The sequence below is a fragment of the Polychytrium aggregatum genome, assembly GCF_025602895.1.
Source record: "Polychytrium aggregatum strain JEL109 chromosome Unknown BJ171scaffold_119, whole genome shotgun sequence".
Classification (NCBI taxonomy): domain Eukaryota; kingdom Fungi; phylum Chytridiomycota; class Chytridiomycetes; order Polychytriales; genus Polychytrium; species Polychytrium aggregatum.
The window spans coordinates 66,859-81,848 of NW_026516321.1; the positions used below are offsets into that span (position 1 = coordinate 66,859).

The following is a 14,990-nucleotide window of genomic DNA, read 5'->3' on the forward strand; positions in this document are numbered from 1 at the left end:
TGATCACGGAGAAGCAAAATCGACAGAGAGTAATTCTTGCGAGCACAGGCAAAATCGGGCTAACTTGTGACGCCGGGTATTGTATGGCCTCGCGGTCAGCAACCCAACAGCTCCCACCGATGGTGGATGGTCGTTGTGATCACGAATGACGCATGTATGTATTCACGAGTCCGAGAGAGTGGTTTTCTGCCTCGAGAACGAGGGCAGCCTCTTTCGCTTTTCAATACCATCACGGGGACATTGCTGCTTCATGGAGGAGCCGCTGCTCCGTCCGATGATGCTCGATGTGGAGTTACCAGATTCGGTAAGTAGGCTGGCCAGGAACAGCCGGGGCCGCTCCGTCGGCTTTCTTGACATCTTCCTCGGTGAAGGGTCCGAGGGTGACGGTCTCCTTCTTGACAATGTCGACGACGGCGATTTTCAGAACGGCAAGCTCACGGGCAATGAAATCGACGTTGGAGCTCAGCGTCTCGTACTCATGGAAAGGAAGTGCGCGGTCAAAGGCAATCGCGCCGCCGACCTCAACGGTTTTCTATCGAGAGGTTGAGCGAGGGTGTCAGCATCGGTGGGGCACCTCGGATATGATCGCGAGATGCGACGATTGCAGCGTCGTTGCTCATGTCTTGGGTTATAGCTCAGGAAAGACATGGTATCAGTGGGAATAGGGCATGCGGACTTGTTCGTACCTTCATGGCAGCAACGAAGGGCATCACGCGCTTGTCTTTGATGAGGCCGCGCTGGGTCAGGATTTCCTTGTCCTTGCCTGGGATGAACTTCTTCTCGGTCTGGTTGAGGAATCGGAGGAGAGCCGGGAAAGATAATCAAGTCAGCGAACCTCGGACTTGTCTCACGCACCCTGTCGTCAGACGTTCTAGAACCGTGACCGAGGCGCGTTGCACGTTTGGACCTACCGAGTCCCAACACTCCTTCAGTGCCGACAGAGCTTCGTCCTGCCACTGCGGGAATGTCTCGGCAACATAAATGCGGATGGACTTGGGTCCGTCGTCCTTTTCCTCGGTCTTGCCACCCTTCTTGGCCTTCTTCTTTGCGGCAGCATCCTCGGCCGATCGGATCTTGGACACGAGGTCACGGATGTAGTCGGCAGCCGCAAGGAGGGACTCGTCGACAGGGACGGTGAAAGTGGGCCAATGGGCTTTTTGGATGCTGGTTGGCTGGAGAACGAGCGGAGGCGTGAGACAGGCGGCTTCCCTCAGGCCAGCGGAATTCGGGAGAAGCTGTGGTCCCAAGTTCGTGCCATTTGGTTGGCACAACCACAACCACAACCACAACCACAACCACAACCACAACCACAACCACAACCACAACCACAACCACAACCACAACCACAACCACAACCACAACCACAACCACAACCACAACCACAACCACAACCACAACCACAACCACAACCACAACCACAACCGCGGCTCTCCATGCCCCTCAGTGCCGATCAGGTGGGCCAGTCCAAGGCTGAACCGCTTAAGCAAACTTACCTTGGCAAGCACCTCTGACCAAATGTACTCGCTCCAGTGGGGAGTGATGGGGGACATGAGAAGGGCCTCAATTTCGACAAACTGCTTGACGAGATCAACATGCATGTTGGTTGCGGTGACCGTGGCCTTGCGGTACTCATTTCTGGCGTTCTGGATCTCATAGAACGAGAACTTCAGGGCCTCGCGATAGAGCATGGACTGGTACGCCTTGTCGGCTTCGCTGGCGATCTTTTGAAGCTCGGACGCAAAGACACGATCGATCCAGTTGAGCTCGCCCGAGCGCAGGTCTTGGCCACCGTTGCGAAGACTCTCCTCGATCCACTCTTTTTCGATAAACAACTTGAGAATGGCATCGTCGGCAGTCTTGTCCAAGAAGTTGGCGTCATCCAGAGCGTCGCCGGCATCGGCCAAGGCAAAGCGAGTCGCATCAGCACCATAGGTCGAAACGGCATCGTTCAGGGTCATGAAGTTACCGGTCGACTTGGACATCTTTTCGCCGTTGAGGAGCAAATGGCCGTTGGTGCGGACAGCTTTGGGCCAAAACTCTTCGTCAAAGAGGGCGACGTGGTTGTAGATGAAGAAGGTAAGATGGTTGCCAATCAGATCCTTTCCAGAGGAGCGCAGATCGACAGGGTAAAAGTACTGGAATTCGCGGCGCATCAGTTCCAGAGACTCCTTCTGAATGTCGGTTTGGGGGAAGGGGGCGCTCTTGTTGAGGATGAACTCCCACACTTCATGCGACATCTGCTCAGCCTTGATGCCGAGCGGGCCGGGCTTGGATCCATCGAGGTTACCGCCTGCATTGAAACAAGTCAGGGAGGGTGAGTCTGAGGAAAAGATCGACTGAACATTGGAAAGAGCCGCGTACGAAACAGCGGATCGAAAGCGTACACACACAACAGCCCCAAGGATTCGAGCAGCAGCAGAGGCAGGAAGGGATGTATACCATGAAGGAGATGAGCGACGGTGTAGTAGGCCATGTAGATAGTCGAGTCGCTGAGAGACTCGATCAGGTACTGAGGGTCCCAGGGAAGACGTGTGCCGAGGCCGTAACTACGCGAGCAGGCCCACTGGTTGAGCCAGGCCAGGGTCTTCTCGAAGGCGTTGCGAGTCTCTGGTCCGAACGTTTCCATCTTGGCAAGGCAGCTGGACATGAACGCGTGCAATTTGTTAGGGCCATGAACAGGGCGACACGCCACCCACTGCCCATCGCCCACAGCTGGGCCACTCCGTCATGATGCGCTCCCTGCACACAGCAATTCGTACCTTTCGGCGGTCTGGCGCCAGGATTGCTCGCCATAGTTCATGAACCACTGGTCCGCCGGAGTGACGACACATTCATCGCCACTGCGACTGACGACAAGGCCGTCGGGCTCTGCGTAGGCAAAAGCGAGGCCTTGCTCGATCAGCTCGGCGCGAATGATCGGCTTTGCTTCCTGGACAGGTCTGCGGCGGTCCGAGAACAAATTGTATGGATATGAGATACAAGACATATATCGGGCGTCAGCAACCACGCACTTGTAACAGACGAGGCAGTGACAGAGCCGAGGGATATTCGTTAATGCAAGTGCAGAGCCCACTAATAGAAAGCGCGAGGCTGGGATGTGCATCGACCAACATTTTACGCACTTGCCAGCCTGGGATCCGACAACCATGGTACCGCTGTAGAATCCCTCTTTGTAAACCAGCTCCTTCGCCTCGGCAAGCTCCTTCTTGTCCTTCTGGCTCTTAATCTTGAGCTTCTCAACAGCAGTTTTGGCAGCCAGGTCGCCATAGTTGGGGGTTTGGATGATGGGTTTGAGTGTGCTGAAGAACGGCTCGACCCACTTGGGTTGGATGCCGTAGTACACAGGCTTCTTGGACAGATCTTGCAGGGTGATGTAGTCGTCGGGCGAATCTGAGGGAACCGAGGTGACAACACCTGTACCCTGGAAGGAGGGAGCGAAAGGACAGACCTAGTCAGCATATGCACATGCACATGCACATGCACATCGTATCTTCGGGCGGCAGGCGGACATGTCCAGTCTTTTCAGCCAAAGACTGCAATCCGCGTCAACTTAGCATCGATCGGTACCTTGGCGGCCAGCACTCCTTCCATGGGAAGCGTGTACACAGTCGGGAACTGCGCGAGAGGAGCCGAGAGGGGCACTCCAACCAAATCCCAGCCCTTGAGGTCGGTGATCTTGTTGACCTTGCCTCGCTCCTCAAAGATGCCCTGGAAGGCCATGTTGCGCGCAGCACGCTCGGTGCAAATATAGGCCTCATGTTTGTTGACGATAAAGACGCCATAGTCCAGATCGACGCCAACATAGCAGTTGGTTTGGCCGTACATGGTCTCGGGACGCAGGGTTGCAGCAACGTAGTACAGCTTGCGGTCGCCAAGGCGTTCGAGGAACTCGGGTTGAGTGATCTTTTGGCCCACAGGCTTGCCCTGGACAATGTCACGACGAAGCTCGCCCTCGGCAAGCATTTCGGCGAGCTGTACTTGCAACTTGATGGCAGTGTATTCTTGGACACCGACGCCTTCGCCTGTGGCACGGTCGTGGTCCATGCAAGCCTGGCCATCAAGCGGAGAGTAAATGGTCAGACGTTCGCCAAAGTCGATCTTGACGGGCTGCAGGCTCTTCAGCTTGTTGAACTGCCATCGGATGAACGAGTCGTAATACGGGTTGACATCCGTGGTGATGAAGGAGCGGCGCCAGTCGATGTGGGCGCCAAAGTCTTTCAGGTCGCTCTAGATGAGACGCCGGAGTATCAATGTTGGTAAGATTGCGATAACGGCGGTTGGCAAGGTAGACAGAGCCGCGAGGTGATCACGGGCTCGCAGCTCTGCATGTGAGCGCGGGTTTTAAAGGATGTCTGCGCAGGACAGTAGCAAACCGAAGGAACTGGAGACGGCACGGCCGATCCAACTAGCACCGTAAGGACCGGGGGTGGCGGCCCGCAGGTGATACTCATTGCCAGCGACAACATACAATGGCATGTGGAGGAAAGTAGTAGAGCCAGTGCTTGGGATCGGCAAACTTGTGGATTTCCTCGTTGGGGACCCCCATGCTTCGCATGATTTGGAACTGGTACTTCAACCCAGTGCTTTTGCTGTTGACTTTGCCATGCTGCACGAAACAGAAAGGAAATCAAGGCGTCGGTCACCATCAATGAGTCAATGGACGGAGATGCATCAAGACTCCCTTGGGTCCAAAGCGCACGACTCAATGGTACCTTCTTCACAATCTTGGTTGGGTCGACGGGCCCGGTAGCTTCGACCTGCGGCTCAGGCTCAGGCTCGGCAGCAACCTCTTCTGTGAATCAATCGTGAATGTGTTGTGCGATTGATGGTGAATAATTTACGCTCGCTCCATCTCAAGGGTCCTTTCTATCCCACGATGTTCCAACACCGATCGCCGGTTGCCATGATCCAAGCCGATCATCTGGACATGGGCGCCGCAGCTCCTATCGGAATCATACCACCGTCACAACTATTGCAATATAAGCAGACCAATGCCGCATGAGAGATAGCATACCCTTGAACTTTTCAAAGTTTTGGCCAAACAGATCGATTTCGCGCAAGAGCTTGTCGGCACAGGCCTGGTGACCATTTCAAGTGAACAATACGTTGCTCAGTGACAATCACTGTCCATGCAGCTTACAGCAGACGCCAATATACGCCGGAGTGTAACTACGATCAGGTACACGGAATACAAGGTGCATCATGCAGATTTTCATTTGCATAAGCGCACCATGGACACTGACCTTGATGGGCATACCCGTGCAATGGAAGCCAAAGGGGAAGAGAGCGCGCTTGCCCTTGAGCTGCTGATAGCCGATGTTGAACTCGCATTTGGAGACGGAGAACGAGTGACCCAGATGCAGCTTTCCATTCATGTACGGGTAGGGGAAGGTGACGAGGAACTTGGGTGGGCTAGGTTCGCCGGGCAAGGGCGCATCCTTTTCAAAGACCTTGTCTTCTTCCCATCGGGATTGAACTCGCTTCTCAATCGCCCGCAGGGCATCACGTCGAGCAGACGGCTGATGTTTGATATCCACCGGATGACCATCGTATCAAGGAAGATGGGCGATGGAAGTGGCAGAGTCCAGCGGGAGATTTCCGGGCGAGATGCGCATCGTGTCCCGCGAACATGGGGGTGAGGTATTCGGCGGCCCATTCGAGGCCAAAGCAAGGCGGTCCACGTTGAGGCAGTGGTCGGGTTGGGATCCATTGACACGGATTCGATGGTGTCGGGGGACATGTTCCATCATTTTCAAGCGCAGCGGTGATCATGTTGAACCAGGATTAGCGCAGATCGTGCAAGAACATGATGCCTTCTGGACCAAACAGAAGCAGCACTCGACAGTGCGTGTGCCAGCGCCATCAGCAACGGATGCATGAGCCGGCACCGATCCAGCCTACCTTCTTGGGCTCTTGAGGTTGAGGAGCAGCGGCGCTCATGGCTCGGATGAGGATCGTGGCAACGGGTTGTGGCTCGATTTGAGGAATGAGCAGGACCGAGGCGGTCTTTGGAAGGAGCGTGGGCGGTCTCGGGTGACGAAGGCGATGATGAATCAAGGTCCGCACAAAGAGCATGCAGAACCGGCGTCTCCACGATCAGGGATGTTCTGGCAAGAGAGCAGATCAGGGAGATGGGGGAGGTGATATGAGCGCGCGGGTTGCTTGGTTGGCCATCGGCGTCGCACGGGCGAGAAAAAAAGTCTGGTCTTCTCGCCAGCGACATCGGCGCCGCCTCGCCCTCGCGCCGGCCTCGGCCTGTCCTCGGCCTGTCCTCGCCTCTGGGGCGGCCTCGCTGACGCCGCAGAGTCACTGCTGCGCCACACTGTGTCGCAGTGCCGTTCTGTGGCAGCAGCGCGCCGCTGCCGTGCGCAGCACTGCCGCTTCGGGGCGATCTGTGCGACCTCTGTGGCCAATCGCGCCGCGGCCACAATCTCTGCTTGTCTGGCCGGAGATTGCTGAGGCCACCGCCACGGACTGGGTGTCTCTTTGGCCCTCTCTCGAGCCGATGAGATCGGTCTGCTGCACTTGCTGCACTTGCTGCACTTGTTCCACTCGCTCAGCTTGCTGCATCGGGTGCGTATGTATGCCACCGTCCTGCCGTCGTCCTGCTGTCGGCAATCTCACCCCATATGTCGCCGGCACTGTCAGCTCGTGTGTCGCTCGTGGCGCCGAGTTCCTGTGGGGGACGGCATCGCTGCCGTGTCTGGGGTTCCACCATGCGTCGCCGCTGCTGATCTTCCAGCTTCCATCCCGCTCGGCTCTTCCTCCATCCAGCCCCACACCACCCCGTCGTCCACATCCCTGCCTCCCTCGTCAGAATGTCTGCCGTGCCACAACCTCCGTCGGACGCCTGGTCAACATTCGTCACGCACGCTGTCGGCTTCAGCCAGGGCGCAATTGCTGCCTGCGGTATGCTCCAGCCTCCGGTCGCTGTCGATGCAACGGCTTCCATCGTCGGTCTCGTCTGTCGAGATCCCGCGCAATATCGCAGTCTGGTCGACATACATGGACGTGCCTTGGTTCTTGCGCCAGAGACCGCCTTCAGTGCTTGCTAACCGGCAATCGTCCGCCATCGTTGTTTGCTCTCTTGTCCAGGTGCCGTCACGGTCACGAATCCCATGGAGGTCGTCAAGACTCGTCTCCAGCTGCAGGGCGAGCACATTGACTTGAAGCCTGCTGCCCCCGGGGCTGCCCCGCACGGTCAGCCGCCCAAGGTCTACGGCAACGCCTTCTCGACCTTCATGAAGATCGCTCGCACAGAAGGCTTCTCGGGTCTTCAAAAGGGCCTGTCGCCGGCCTATGGCTACCAAATCCTCCTCAACGGCTGTCGCCTGGGCTTCTACGAACCTATCCGCAACGCATACCAGGAGACGGCCGACTACTTTACAGGGCGGACGGAGCGCAAAGACAACCAAGTTGCAGTGATGATGGTGGCGGGCGCCTCAAGTGGCATTCTCGGCGCCTTTGTGGCAAGTCCGCTATTTCTGATCAAAACGGTGAGTGATGCTTACGCAGTGATGTGTGTCTGGTCCGGCTCGCATCGGGTTTTCTGTCCGAACTGAGTCTGTTCGCGGCTGTGCTCGACTCCCAAGCCAAACGATTCTGTTCAAAAACCTGTGTGTCCGTGCCGCATGAGTGCCGCGGTGTCGAGAAAGCACATGTTGCCATAGACAGCTTACTGCTCCACTCCCTCCCCCTCTTCGTCCTGCAGCGCATGCAATCGTATGCCCCAAGCGCAACTGCTGTCGGCTTCCAGCACAACTACGTCCAACAGGGCACACTGCGGTCGCTGGCCATCGTCTTCAAAAATGAAGGCATTCGCGGGTTGTGGCGAGGCGTCGATGCGGCCATGATTCGCACTGGTGTCGGATCAGCCGTCCAGCTCTCAAGTTACGATATCAACAAAAAGTTCCTTGTCCGCTCGGGCTGGTTCAAAACTGCCCGGGATAACGGCGAGGCCAACGTCTGGCTGCACTTTGCTGCCAGTGCTGTCACCTCGTTCTATGTGTGTTTGGCCATGAACCCGTTTGACGTCGCCATGACCCGAATGGTAGGAATGCTCTCTCTCTATCTATCTATCTATCTATCTATCTATCTATCTATCTATCTATCTATCTATCTATCTATCTATCTATCTATCTATCTATCTATCTATCTATCTATCTATCTATCTATCTATCTATCTATCTATCTATCTATCTATCTATCTATCTATCTATCTATCTATCTATCTATCTATCTATCTATCTATCTATCTATCTATCTATCTATCTATCTATCTATCTGGTCTTGGCGGTAGCGGGACGCTTGATATTTGACGTATATCGGCAGCCTTCCATGGCGCTGTCACGCCTCATCCACCCCCACCACGACTGCCGATGCTGTCTTTGATTCTAACGCACTGACTATTCATCCTAAATGCCTGGCCCTCGGGGGTTTCCTGTAGTACAATCAAAAAGTCGCTCAAGATGGCAAGCACGGCGCTCTCTACAAAAATGGCTTCGACTGCATCGTCAAGATGATCCGCACTGAGGGCGTCAGCGCACTCTACAAGGGCTTCACCGCGCACTACTTCAGAATCGGGTACGCCGCCTCCGCGAGCGCTCTTGGTGCCGGTGCAAACCAGTGATGCATAGCAACAAGCAGCGATGCCCAGTGGTGACGCCATACGACTGAGCTCTACCGCAGGGCCTCGACAGGCAGTTTTTCATTGACGTGCGGTAGTGTCGCCCACTGTATCACTAACACCGCCCACGTCCTTCTTTCTACCGCAGACCTCATACCATCTTGACTTTTGTCTTCCTCGAGCAAGTCAAGGCCGCCACTCGTATGATATGGAACTAGACTCCAAGTTCCCTTTGCGGCGCTGACCCTCTCATTCATTCCCACGAAAGGATCATGGCACTTGCCCATGCCCCGGACCCCCAACTCCACCGAATCCATGTCCAGCCATTTTGGCGACCGTCCGCGAGCCCACAATGGCATCGGCATCATGAGGATGGAGTGCGATATTCACGCCACGAGACACGAGCATTCTGTTCCGCAATACAGTCGCTTGGAAAGAGGATCCCATTGTGTCCAGCCCATCGCCGGCGTGTCTCGGGTACTAGACCTCGCTCCATTCGGAGTGTAGATTGACTTGATCATGCGCGTCCGGGAGGATTGATCAATCGGCTTTATTACAGGCGTTTCGATAATAAACGGGACACCTTGGTTTTTGTGGAAGGATTTTCTCATCAACAAACACCAATCCGCGCTGGCCATGTCCATTCTGTGATGCGGTGCTACGCCCTCATCCACAGCCTGGGAAAAGCTGCCTCCGTATTCAGTGTGTCCAAGGGCACCATTCACCGCTGGCACTCTGAGGCCAGCGCAGGTCGATTGTGGATGCCAGAGAGCGACCGGTGGTCTTCACTCAGAGGTGAACTGTTCGATTGCATGCGGCTTGGTTTGACCCAAGCCATCACATACTACATGTTCATGGAAGCGGGTGATGTCCTGGGTTTTTCTGAATGGAGTGTAGCATCACTATTGCCGCCAAGTCGTCCAAGGTAACCCACGCTGGCATGAATTGCATGGCGGCTATCTCAGCCCCACTGAAAGTGAGGTGGAAGAGTGTGCAACTTCTTGGTACAGAAGAACCAAAGCACGGTTTCGTTTCGTGTTGGCGATGTCCACATCTGCCTGTGTCGATATTCTGCTTGGTCCTGCTCCCACCCGCCGAGTTGCCGCGCTTTTCCTTCCGCGCCTTTTCCATCGGCTGTCTCCCACCTCCCTCAATCCGCGCCGGAGCTGCCCGCCTTTCCGAATCAACCCGCCTCTTCCCGCCACAAATATGGGCCAAGCTGCCAGCCAGACACAGCGGTTGAGAACACAAGCAATGCCTCTGATTGACACAGTGTTTGAGTATCGATACAGCTAGTCGGTTTGCTCAGCGTGCCTCGCGGGCTTCGGCGGATCGATTCGGAAGCGGCGGCTCGATGGCGCATTCATGTCGATGGGGTTAAAATGCAGACCCAGGTCAGATTCGCGCCCGCCATCGTACTCGGAGCCATTGTCGCTAAATCTTCCTGTCCCGACCGCACCCCGATCCGACGTCCTTTTTGGTAAGCATGAGAACAGCAAGGAATCGGCCCTTTGACACCTCGTCCTTGTCGACAGCCAAAGCGTATGATCATCTGCCAGTATCTCTGCTGAGCACTACACCCTTTTTTTTTTCTTTGCTCTTCTCCTGGCTGTATCTCTGCATGATCGCCTGAGATTCCAGTGATCGACATCCCATTTCGCGCCCTGACTGCTCGACTCGCATTGACACGTCGTCCTGATCTCTGCTGGCTCCAGAAATAGATCCGATGGGATTCAAGGCTCCGACAGGCAAAAACGCAATTTATTTGGGAGTGGTCTTTTTCCTTGCTGGCGGTCTTCTATGGCTCGTCCAACAAGGGTTGATGCCCACAAAATACGTGCTCGACGGCACGATTATGGGAAGCTCATGCACGAACGAAGCTTTACTCGTTGAGGAGCTCGTCAAATGGAGGAAGATCGCCGGCAAGATGATGTGTCGCGACGGAGCTGATACGGGCCCGACCGGAGGGTGGTGTCTTGTTCCTTCACAAGAAGACTGGGGAATCCCGTATCGAGGCCGAGCCGCGGCGAACCATGTGCCGGCTGACGAAGGAATCGGGGCAACAATCGTCAAGTTCCTCGACGGAAGCAGTATCGTTGACATCGGAGCCGGCGTTGGCCAATATGGCTTCTATCTGAAAAACCACGGCGCCAATATCGATTACCGCGGATACGATGGAGCCGAAAACGTCGAAGAGTACACTGACGGGTTTCTCAAGTGGATGGATGCAACCAACCCTCTGATGGACACCATCCAAGGCCGCGCCGACTGGGTCCTTTCTCTGGAAATCGGCGAGCATGTCCCTGCTGAAAAAACCGAGGAGCTCCTCAACACCTTTGATCGTCACAACCGCTACGGCGTGATCCTTTCTTGGGCGGTTATTGGACAAGATGGCCATCACCACATCAACAACAAGAACAACGATGAGGTCGTCAGAATCATGGAAAACCATGGCTACTATCAAGACTCTTGGGCACTCGACTTTCAGAAAGAGGGCCGAGCCGCAGCTCAGTATTTTTGGTTCAAGAGCACCTTTATGGTCTTCAAGAGACGCCATCCTGTTGTCGCCTGATCGTGGGGCGCTACAGCTCTGAGAAGGAACACACCCGCACATCTGCTCCACCGCTATCGCCCATGAAGTGGTTCACCAATGAGAAGCAATCGACTCGTCACCAGCGCTGTTGCCGCCAGTCGTCATCAGCAAGTTCGCCTTGGGGGGGGGTGGAAATATGGCAACAAATATACGAGGCCGATGATCGACCTGCATCCTGTGACCAAATCTCTGGCGGCAGTGATAGTGGTGATGGTGTGATGGTAGTGATGGTAGTGATGGTAGTGATGGTAGTGATGGTAGTGACGACAGTGATGGTGGTGATGGTGGGACTGCTCAAATGATGCGGGAGTCTCGAGTGGCGGAAGCTCGAGGCGTTCGTCCTTCAGCGTTCACACGAGTCGGGTTGTGCACTCCAAAACACCAAGACCAAGGTTGTTTGTGCCTGATAACGTGGATGCGTTGGAAATTCCAAAGCCCATGGGCGCAATGTCCTCAAACAGCGCCCGCATCGGACGGTCTCTGTGCTTGCGATCTCTGCGATGGGCAGCACGATGAAATCGCTGATGTGATGGCGAATCCATGCGGCGCCTTGATGGACGTCGCTCGGTTGGCGCATCTAGTGCATTATTGTTCTATTGAGGGGTGGGGACGGGTGCCACCTCTATTTTGTTGAAGCTGCTGCACTGTATGTATTACGAAGAGAGGGTGGGGAGTCCTAGCAACTGGCTATGAGAAGCTCCGAGAGATAACTGCAAGATCGTCTATGCAAATGAGGGCGGGAGTTGGAGTGAAAATGGTAGATATAGGCGTGCAAATAGAGCCCGGATCGCCAAGGAAGACAGGCCATCCATGCTGAGAAGGAAAGGGAAGGTGGAGAGTCTTGAACAAAGTTGTTCATGAACAGCAGGGAGTGGCTCATCGAACCTTTCGGAAAGCCGAGCCGACCAGAGCCTCGGGCTTAACCCCGCCGCAATGCTTGACGACCCACTTGCGGGTCTCGTCGTCAATGTCCATGAACCACACGGGAATTTCCAGGCAGACAGAAGAATGCTGCTTGATGTGGACTTCAATGGCAACCGAGTGCCAAATAATGACGGTCTCGAGCTCCATGGCCGAGAGTGCGTCGATCTGGATGTTCTTTTCTCGGCGATGCGCCTTTTCGACGATGAGTTCCCCGGCCCCGCTCCACCGCACAGAGGACGCTTGTGTGAAGGCAGAGCTGCCCTCTGGGATCTCGTTGAGGACGGTGTCGAACTCGTGCGCAATCCCGGCGGACTTGATGACGGCGTGCTGGACTAACTTGACGGAGAGACCATTGATTTTGATATCGTTGCTCCGAGGCGAGATGTCGACGATTTGGAAGCCTACAGGCTGCCGGAGGCCGAAAATGCTTCGATCGAGATGGATGTTGTACTGAATAAACTCGTTGACACCTGCAGGCAATCAAGGCTGAGAGTCAGGGAGCTGGGGGTGCGGAGGTGCGCCCAAGGAAGGTACATGATCGCACAGGATCGCACAGGATCGCACAGGATCGTACAGATGCAGGCCGCAGCACATGGGCAGCTGTTGTCGCAAAGCAGCGGCGCAGATCGAAGACTGAAAAGCAGGACGCCACAAGAAGCAATACGAAGCCAGCCGTGAGGGCAGGTGCCTTCCGAAGCGGAGCAAGATACCGCTCGAGAGCGGCAGCGGATTGAAAGCATCCACGAGTGGGACCCGAAAGCGGCCTACCTTGATGCACAATGTTGGTTGCGGTCGTCTCGCCCTTGATGACATTCGGCGGGTCCACCTTGGGCACGTCGACGATTTCGGATGTCGTGATGACTTTGGCGGATCGGAGCAGCTTCGGGGCGGTAATGAGGGTGGCCGTCAGCTCGTACACGACCGAGGCCGAGGCATTCTTGGAGTAGTCCCAGGTGAACGACCCCGGCAGCGAGGGGACAATGTCGGGCCCGAGCTCGATCGAGAAGGGAAATCGGTGGCACTCGCTCGAGGAGAGCTCGAGATATGCCGAGCTTTTGCGGGGAGCCGACTGCGGGTCTGTGACGGACGAGTCGCCGGCGATGAAGACCTGGCGCTTGAGAAAGTAGGTGGTCTGGGTGTGGTGCGGATTGTCGTCGTCGGCAGACTCGTCCTTCTGGACATTGGTCAGGATGTAGGCGTTGAGCGAAAGGAAGAGAGAGGCGAGGGTGGGCCGGCTGGACTTTGAGGTGTAGTAGACAATGTCGCCGGCAAAGGCAATGTCTGGGGTCAGGCCCAGAAAGCCGCGGACGATCGAGGGCTTTCCCTCCTGCGGGACGATGGCCAAATCCTGGATACCCATGGGCGAGTTGCGGGAAGGACGAGTCGATGGGGGCCGGGAAGGACGAGAGGGGGGAGCGAGTCGGCGATCGTGCTGGGTGGCTCCGGAATGCAGCTACCGAGGCGGGGACGACGCAGACGGACAAGAGTATGGAGCCGAAGCGAGACTGGAGGGGCGATTGATGACGGGCGACGGGGCCGAGCGAACAGACGGAAACGGACGGGCGCTGTCGCAACGAAGACAAGCGAATAAGGGAGAACAAAAACGAAAGGTGCGGGCGGAGGTGAAACAGCGGCGGCGGCGGGACAGCGCGAGCGAGCGGGCGAGCGGGGGCGACGACCCGGGGGGGCGATGGACGGATGGGATTGTTGAAACGAGGTGTTGGACGAGATGTTGGACGAGGCGGTAGTTGAGATGTCAGTTGAGATGTTGGATGAGATGTTAGTTGAGATGTTAGTTGAGATGTTAGTTGAGATGTTAGTTGAGATGTTAGTTGAGATGTTAGTTGAGATGTTCGTTGAGATGTTCGTTGAGATGTTCGTTGAGATGTTCGTTGAGATGTTCGACAAAGTGCTGGGTTTGGTAATTTATTCTTTTTCAAGCAAGATGTCTTGGCCGGCTGGCTCACTGGCTGGCTGGCTGGCTGGCTGGCTGAGGATCGGCGTTCTCAAAATAGGCTCAACAAGCTGGCGACGGGAGCACCAAGAAGGAACAACGCACAGGAACAACGCACAAGAGCAGCGCACAAGAACTGCTGCCAGGCTGTGTGACGGCATCGCGCACACAGTGTCGCACAGAACACACGGACACATAGCTGCGCACACGTGGCTGAGCTGCGCTTTCCTCTTCCTTTCCTTTCCCCTTTCCCTTTCCCTTTCCCTTTCCCTTGCCCTGTCTGTGCTGCCCACCGCCGCCGGCGATTGGTGCAGCGTCCGTGCGACCCTGCCCTTGTCGCGCAGCACTGTGGCACCACTGTGGCCGGATTGTGGCTGGCGCTGTGGCCGGCACTGGCGCAGCACCACCGACGCGCCGCTCTCGTCTGCTGCTCTCGTCTGCTGCTCTCGGCGGCGAATATCATGAAACAAAACATCGCAAATATCAATCCTATCATCCGCACATGCGTGATATTCCCCCATGTGTGAATCGCATATCCACCACCGCACCGCCCGCCAATGGCGGCATCCCATCGCATCCCACCCGTCACCGCAATCGCCGTTGTTGCCTGCCTCTCTGCCCTGCTCGTCTGTCTGCTCGCCTGACCGGCAGGCATGGGCCTGCTTTGTCGCTGTCGGGGCTGCGTGCGACGGCGCGGCCCTTCAGCGCCTGCCGACCAGCAGTGTCGCACTCGCAAGTCTCTGTACATGGCCTGCTTGTTCGCGGCAGAACACTTCGCCTTTGGTGCTCCAGTTCGATTATCCATACGCAGGTCGACACTCCTGTTTGATTATGCATACGCAGGTCGACACTCCTGTTTGATTATGCATACGCAGGTCGATACGCAGGTTGCC

At 56.0% G+C, this 14,990-nt stretch overlaps 4 protein-coding genes across 4 annotated transcripts; 2 read left to right on the forward strand and 2 right to left on the reverse strand.

Moving 5' to 3' along the window:
• Window positions 1-6: 6 nt before the first annotated feature.
• On the reverse strand, window positions 7-6,169 carry BJ171DRAFT_539063 (uncharacterized protein). Its single transcript, XM_053112901.1, has 13 exons — window positions 5,902-6,169; window positions 5,244-5,519; window positions 5,015-5,078; window positions 4,713-4,792; window positions 4,469-4,606; window positions 3,568-4,227; window positions 3,123-3,421; window positions 2,760-2,939; window positions 2,440-2,639; window positions 1,494-2,290; window positions 912-1,172; window positions 687-785; window positions 7-532 (listed from the first exon to the last, which is right to left on the reverse strand). Exons 1-13 carry the CDS (start codon window positions 6,073-6,075, stop codon window positions 293-295), a joined length of 3,468 nt encoding a protein of 1,155 aa, XP_052961806.1. The 5' UTR covers window positions 6,076-6,169; the 3' UTR covers window positions 7-292.
• Window positions 6,170-6,484: 315 nt separating this feature from the next.
• BJ171DRAFT_539064 (mitochondrial carrier domain-containing protein) lies at window positions 6,485-9,181 on the forward strand. The gene is made up of 6 exons (XM_053112902.1): window positions 6,485-6,573; window positions 6,775-6,909; window positions 7,096-7,496; window positions 7,712-8,050; window positions 8,447-8,583; window positions 8,775-9,181. The coding sequence occupies exons 2-6, from the start codon at window positions 6,819-6,821 to the stop codon at window positions 8,842-8,844; spliced, it is 1,038 nt and encodes a 345-aa protein (XP_052961807.1). The 5' UTR covers window positions 6,485-6,573; window positions 6,775-6,818; the 3' UTR covers window positions 8,845-9,181.
• A 564-nt stretch (window positions 9,182-9,745) lies between these two features.
• Window positions 9,746-11,402, forward strand: BJ171DRAFT_539066 (uncharacterized protein). The gene is made up of 2 exons (XM_053112903.1): window positions 9,746-10,106; window positions 10,342-11,402. Exons 1-2 carry the CDS (start codon window positions 9,992-9,994, stop codon window positions 11,196-11,198), a joined length of 972 nt encoding a protein of 323 aa, XP_052961808.1. The 5' UTR covers window positions 9,746-9,991; the 3' UTR covers window positions 11,199-11,402.
• Window positions 11,403-11,997: 595 nt separating this feature from the next.
• BJ171DRAFT_38565 (uncharacterized protein) lies at window positions 11,998-13,687 on the reverse strand. Its single transcript, XM_053107153.1, has 2 exons — window positions 12,912-13,687; window positions 11,998-12,613 (listed from the first exon to the last, which is right to left on the reverse strand). Exons 1-2 carry the CDS (start codon window positions 13,501-13,503, stop codon window positions 12,096-12,098), a joined length of 1,110 nt encoding a protein of 369 aa, XP_052961809.1. The 5' UTR covers window positions 13,504-13,687; the 3' UTR covers window positions 11,998-12,095.
• Between the last annotated feature and the right edge of the window lie 1,303 nt (window positions 13,688-14,990).

What these genes read in the sequence shown, in the direction of transcription:
- BJ171DRAFT_539063 (XM_053112901.1), bottom strand. Translation starts at nt 6,075, where the DNA reads ATGCTCTTTGTGCGGACCTTGATTCATCATCGCCTTCGTCACCCGAGA. An exon ending in AAGGAGTGCTGGCCGCCAAG is followed by an intron (nt 3,422 to 3,567) that starts GTACCGATCGAT and finishes CCCTCCTTCCAG; the next exon opens with GGTACAGGTGTTGTCACCTC. An exon ending in CGTCGCTCATCTCCTTCATG is followed by an intron (nt 2,291 to 2,439) that starts GTATACATCCCT and finishes GTTTCAATGCAG; the next exon opens with GCGGTAACCTCGATGGATCC.
- BJ171DRAFT_539064 (XM_053112902.1), top strand. Translation starts at nt 6,819, where the DNA reads ATGTCTGCCGTGCCACAACCTCCGTCGGACGCCTGGTCAACATTCGTC. An exon ending in CGCTATTTCTGATCAAAACG is followed by an intron (nt 7,497 to 7,711) that starts GTGAGTGATGCT and finishes TTCGTCCTGCAG; the next exon opens with CGCATGCAATCGTATGCCCC. An exon ending in GCGCACTACTTCAGAATCGG is followed by an intron (nt 8,584 to 8,774) that starts GTACGCCGCCTC and finishes TTTCTACCGCAG; the next exon opens with ACCTCATACCATCTTGACTT.
- BJ171DRAFT_539066 (XM_053112903.1), top strand. Translation starts at nt 9,992, where the DNA reads ATGTCGATGGGGTTAAAATGCAGACCCAGGTCAGATTCGCGCCCGCCA. An exon ending in CCGATCCGACGTCCTTTTTG is followed by an intron (nt 10,107 to 10,341) that starts GTAAGCATGAGA and finishes TGCTGGCTCCAG; the next exon opens with AAATAGATCCGATGGGATTC.
- BJ171DRAFT_38565 (XM_053107153.1), bottom strand. Translation starts at nt 13,503, where the DNA reads ATGGGTATCCAGGATTTGGCCATCGTCCCGCAGGAGGGAAAGCCCTCG. An exon ending in AACCAACATTGTGCATCAAG is followed by an intron (nt 12,614 to 12,911) that starts GTAGGCCGCTTT and finishes GATTGCCTGCAG; the next exon opens with GTGTCAACGAGTTTATTCAG.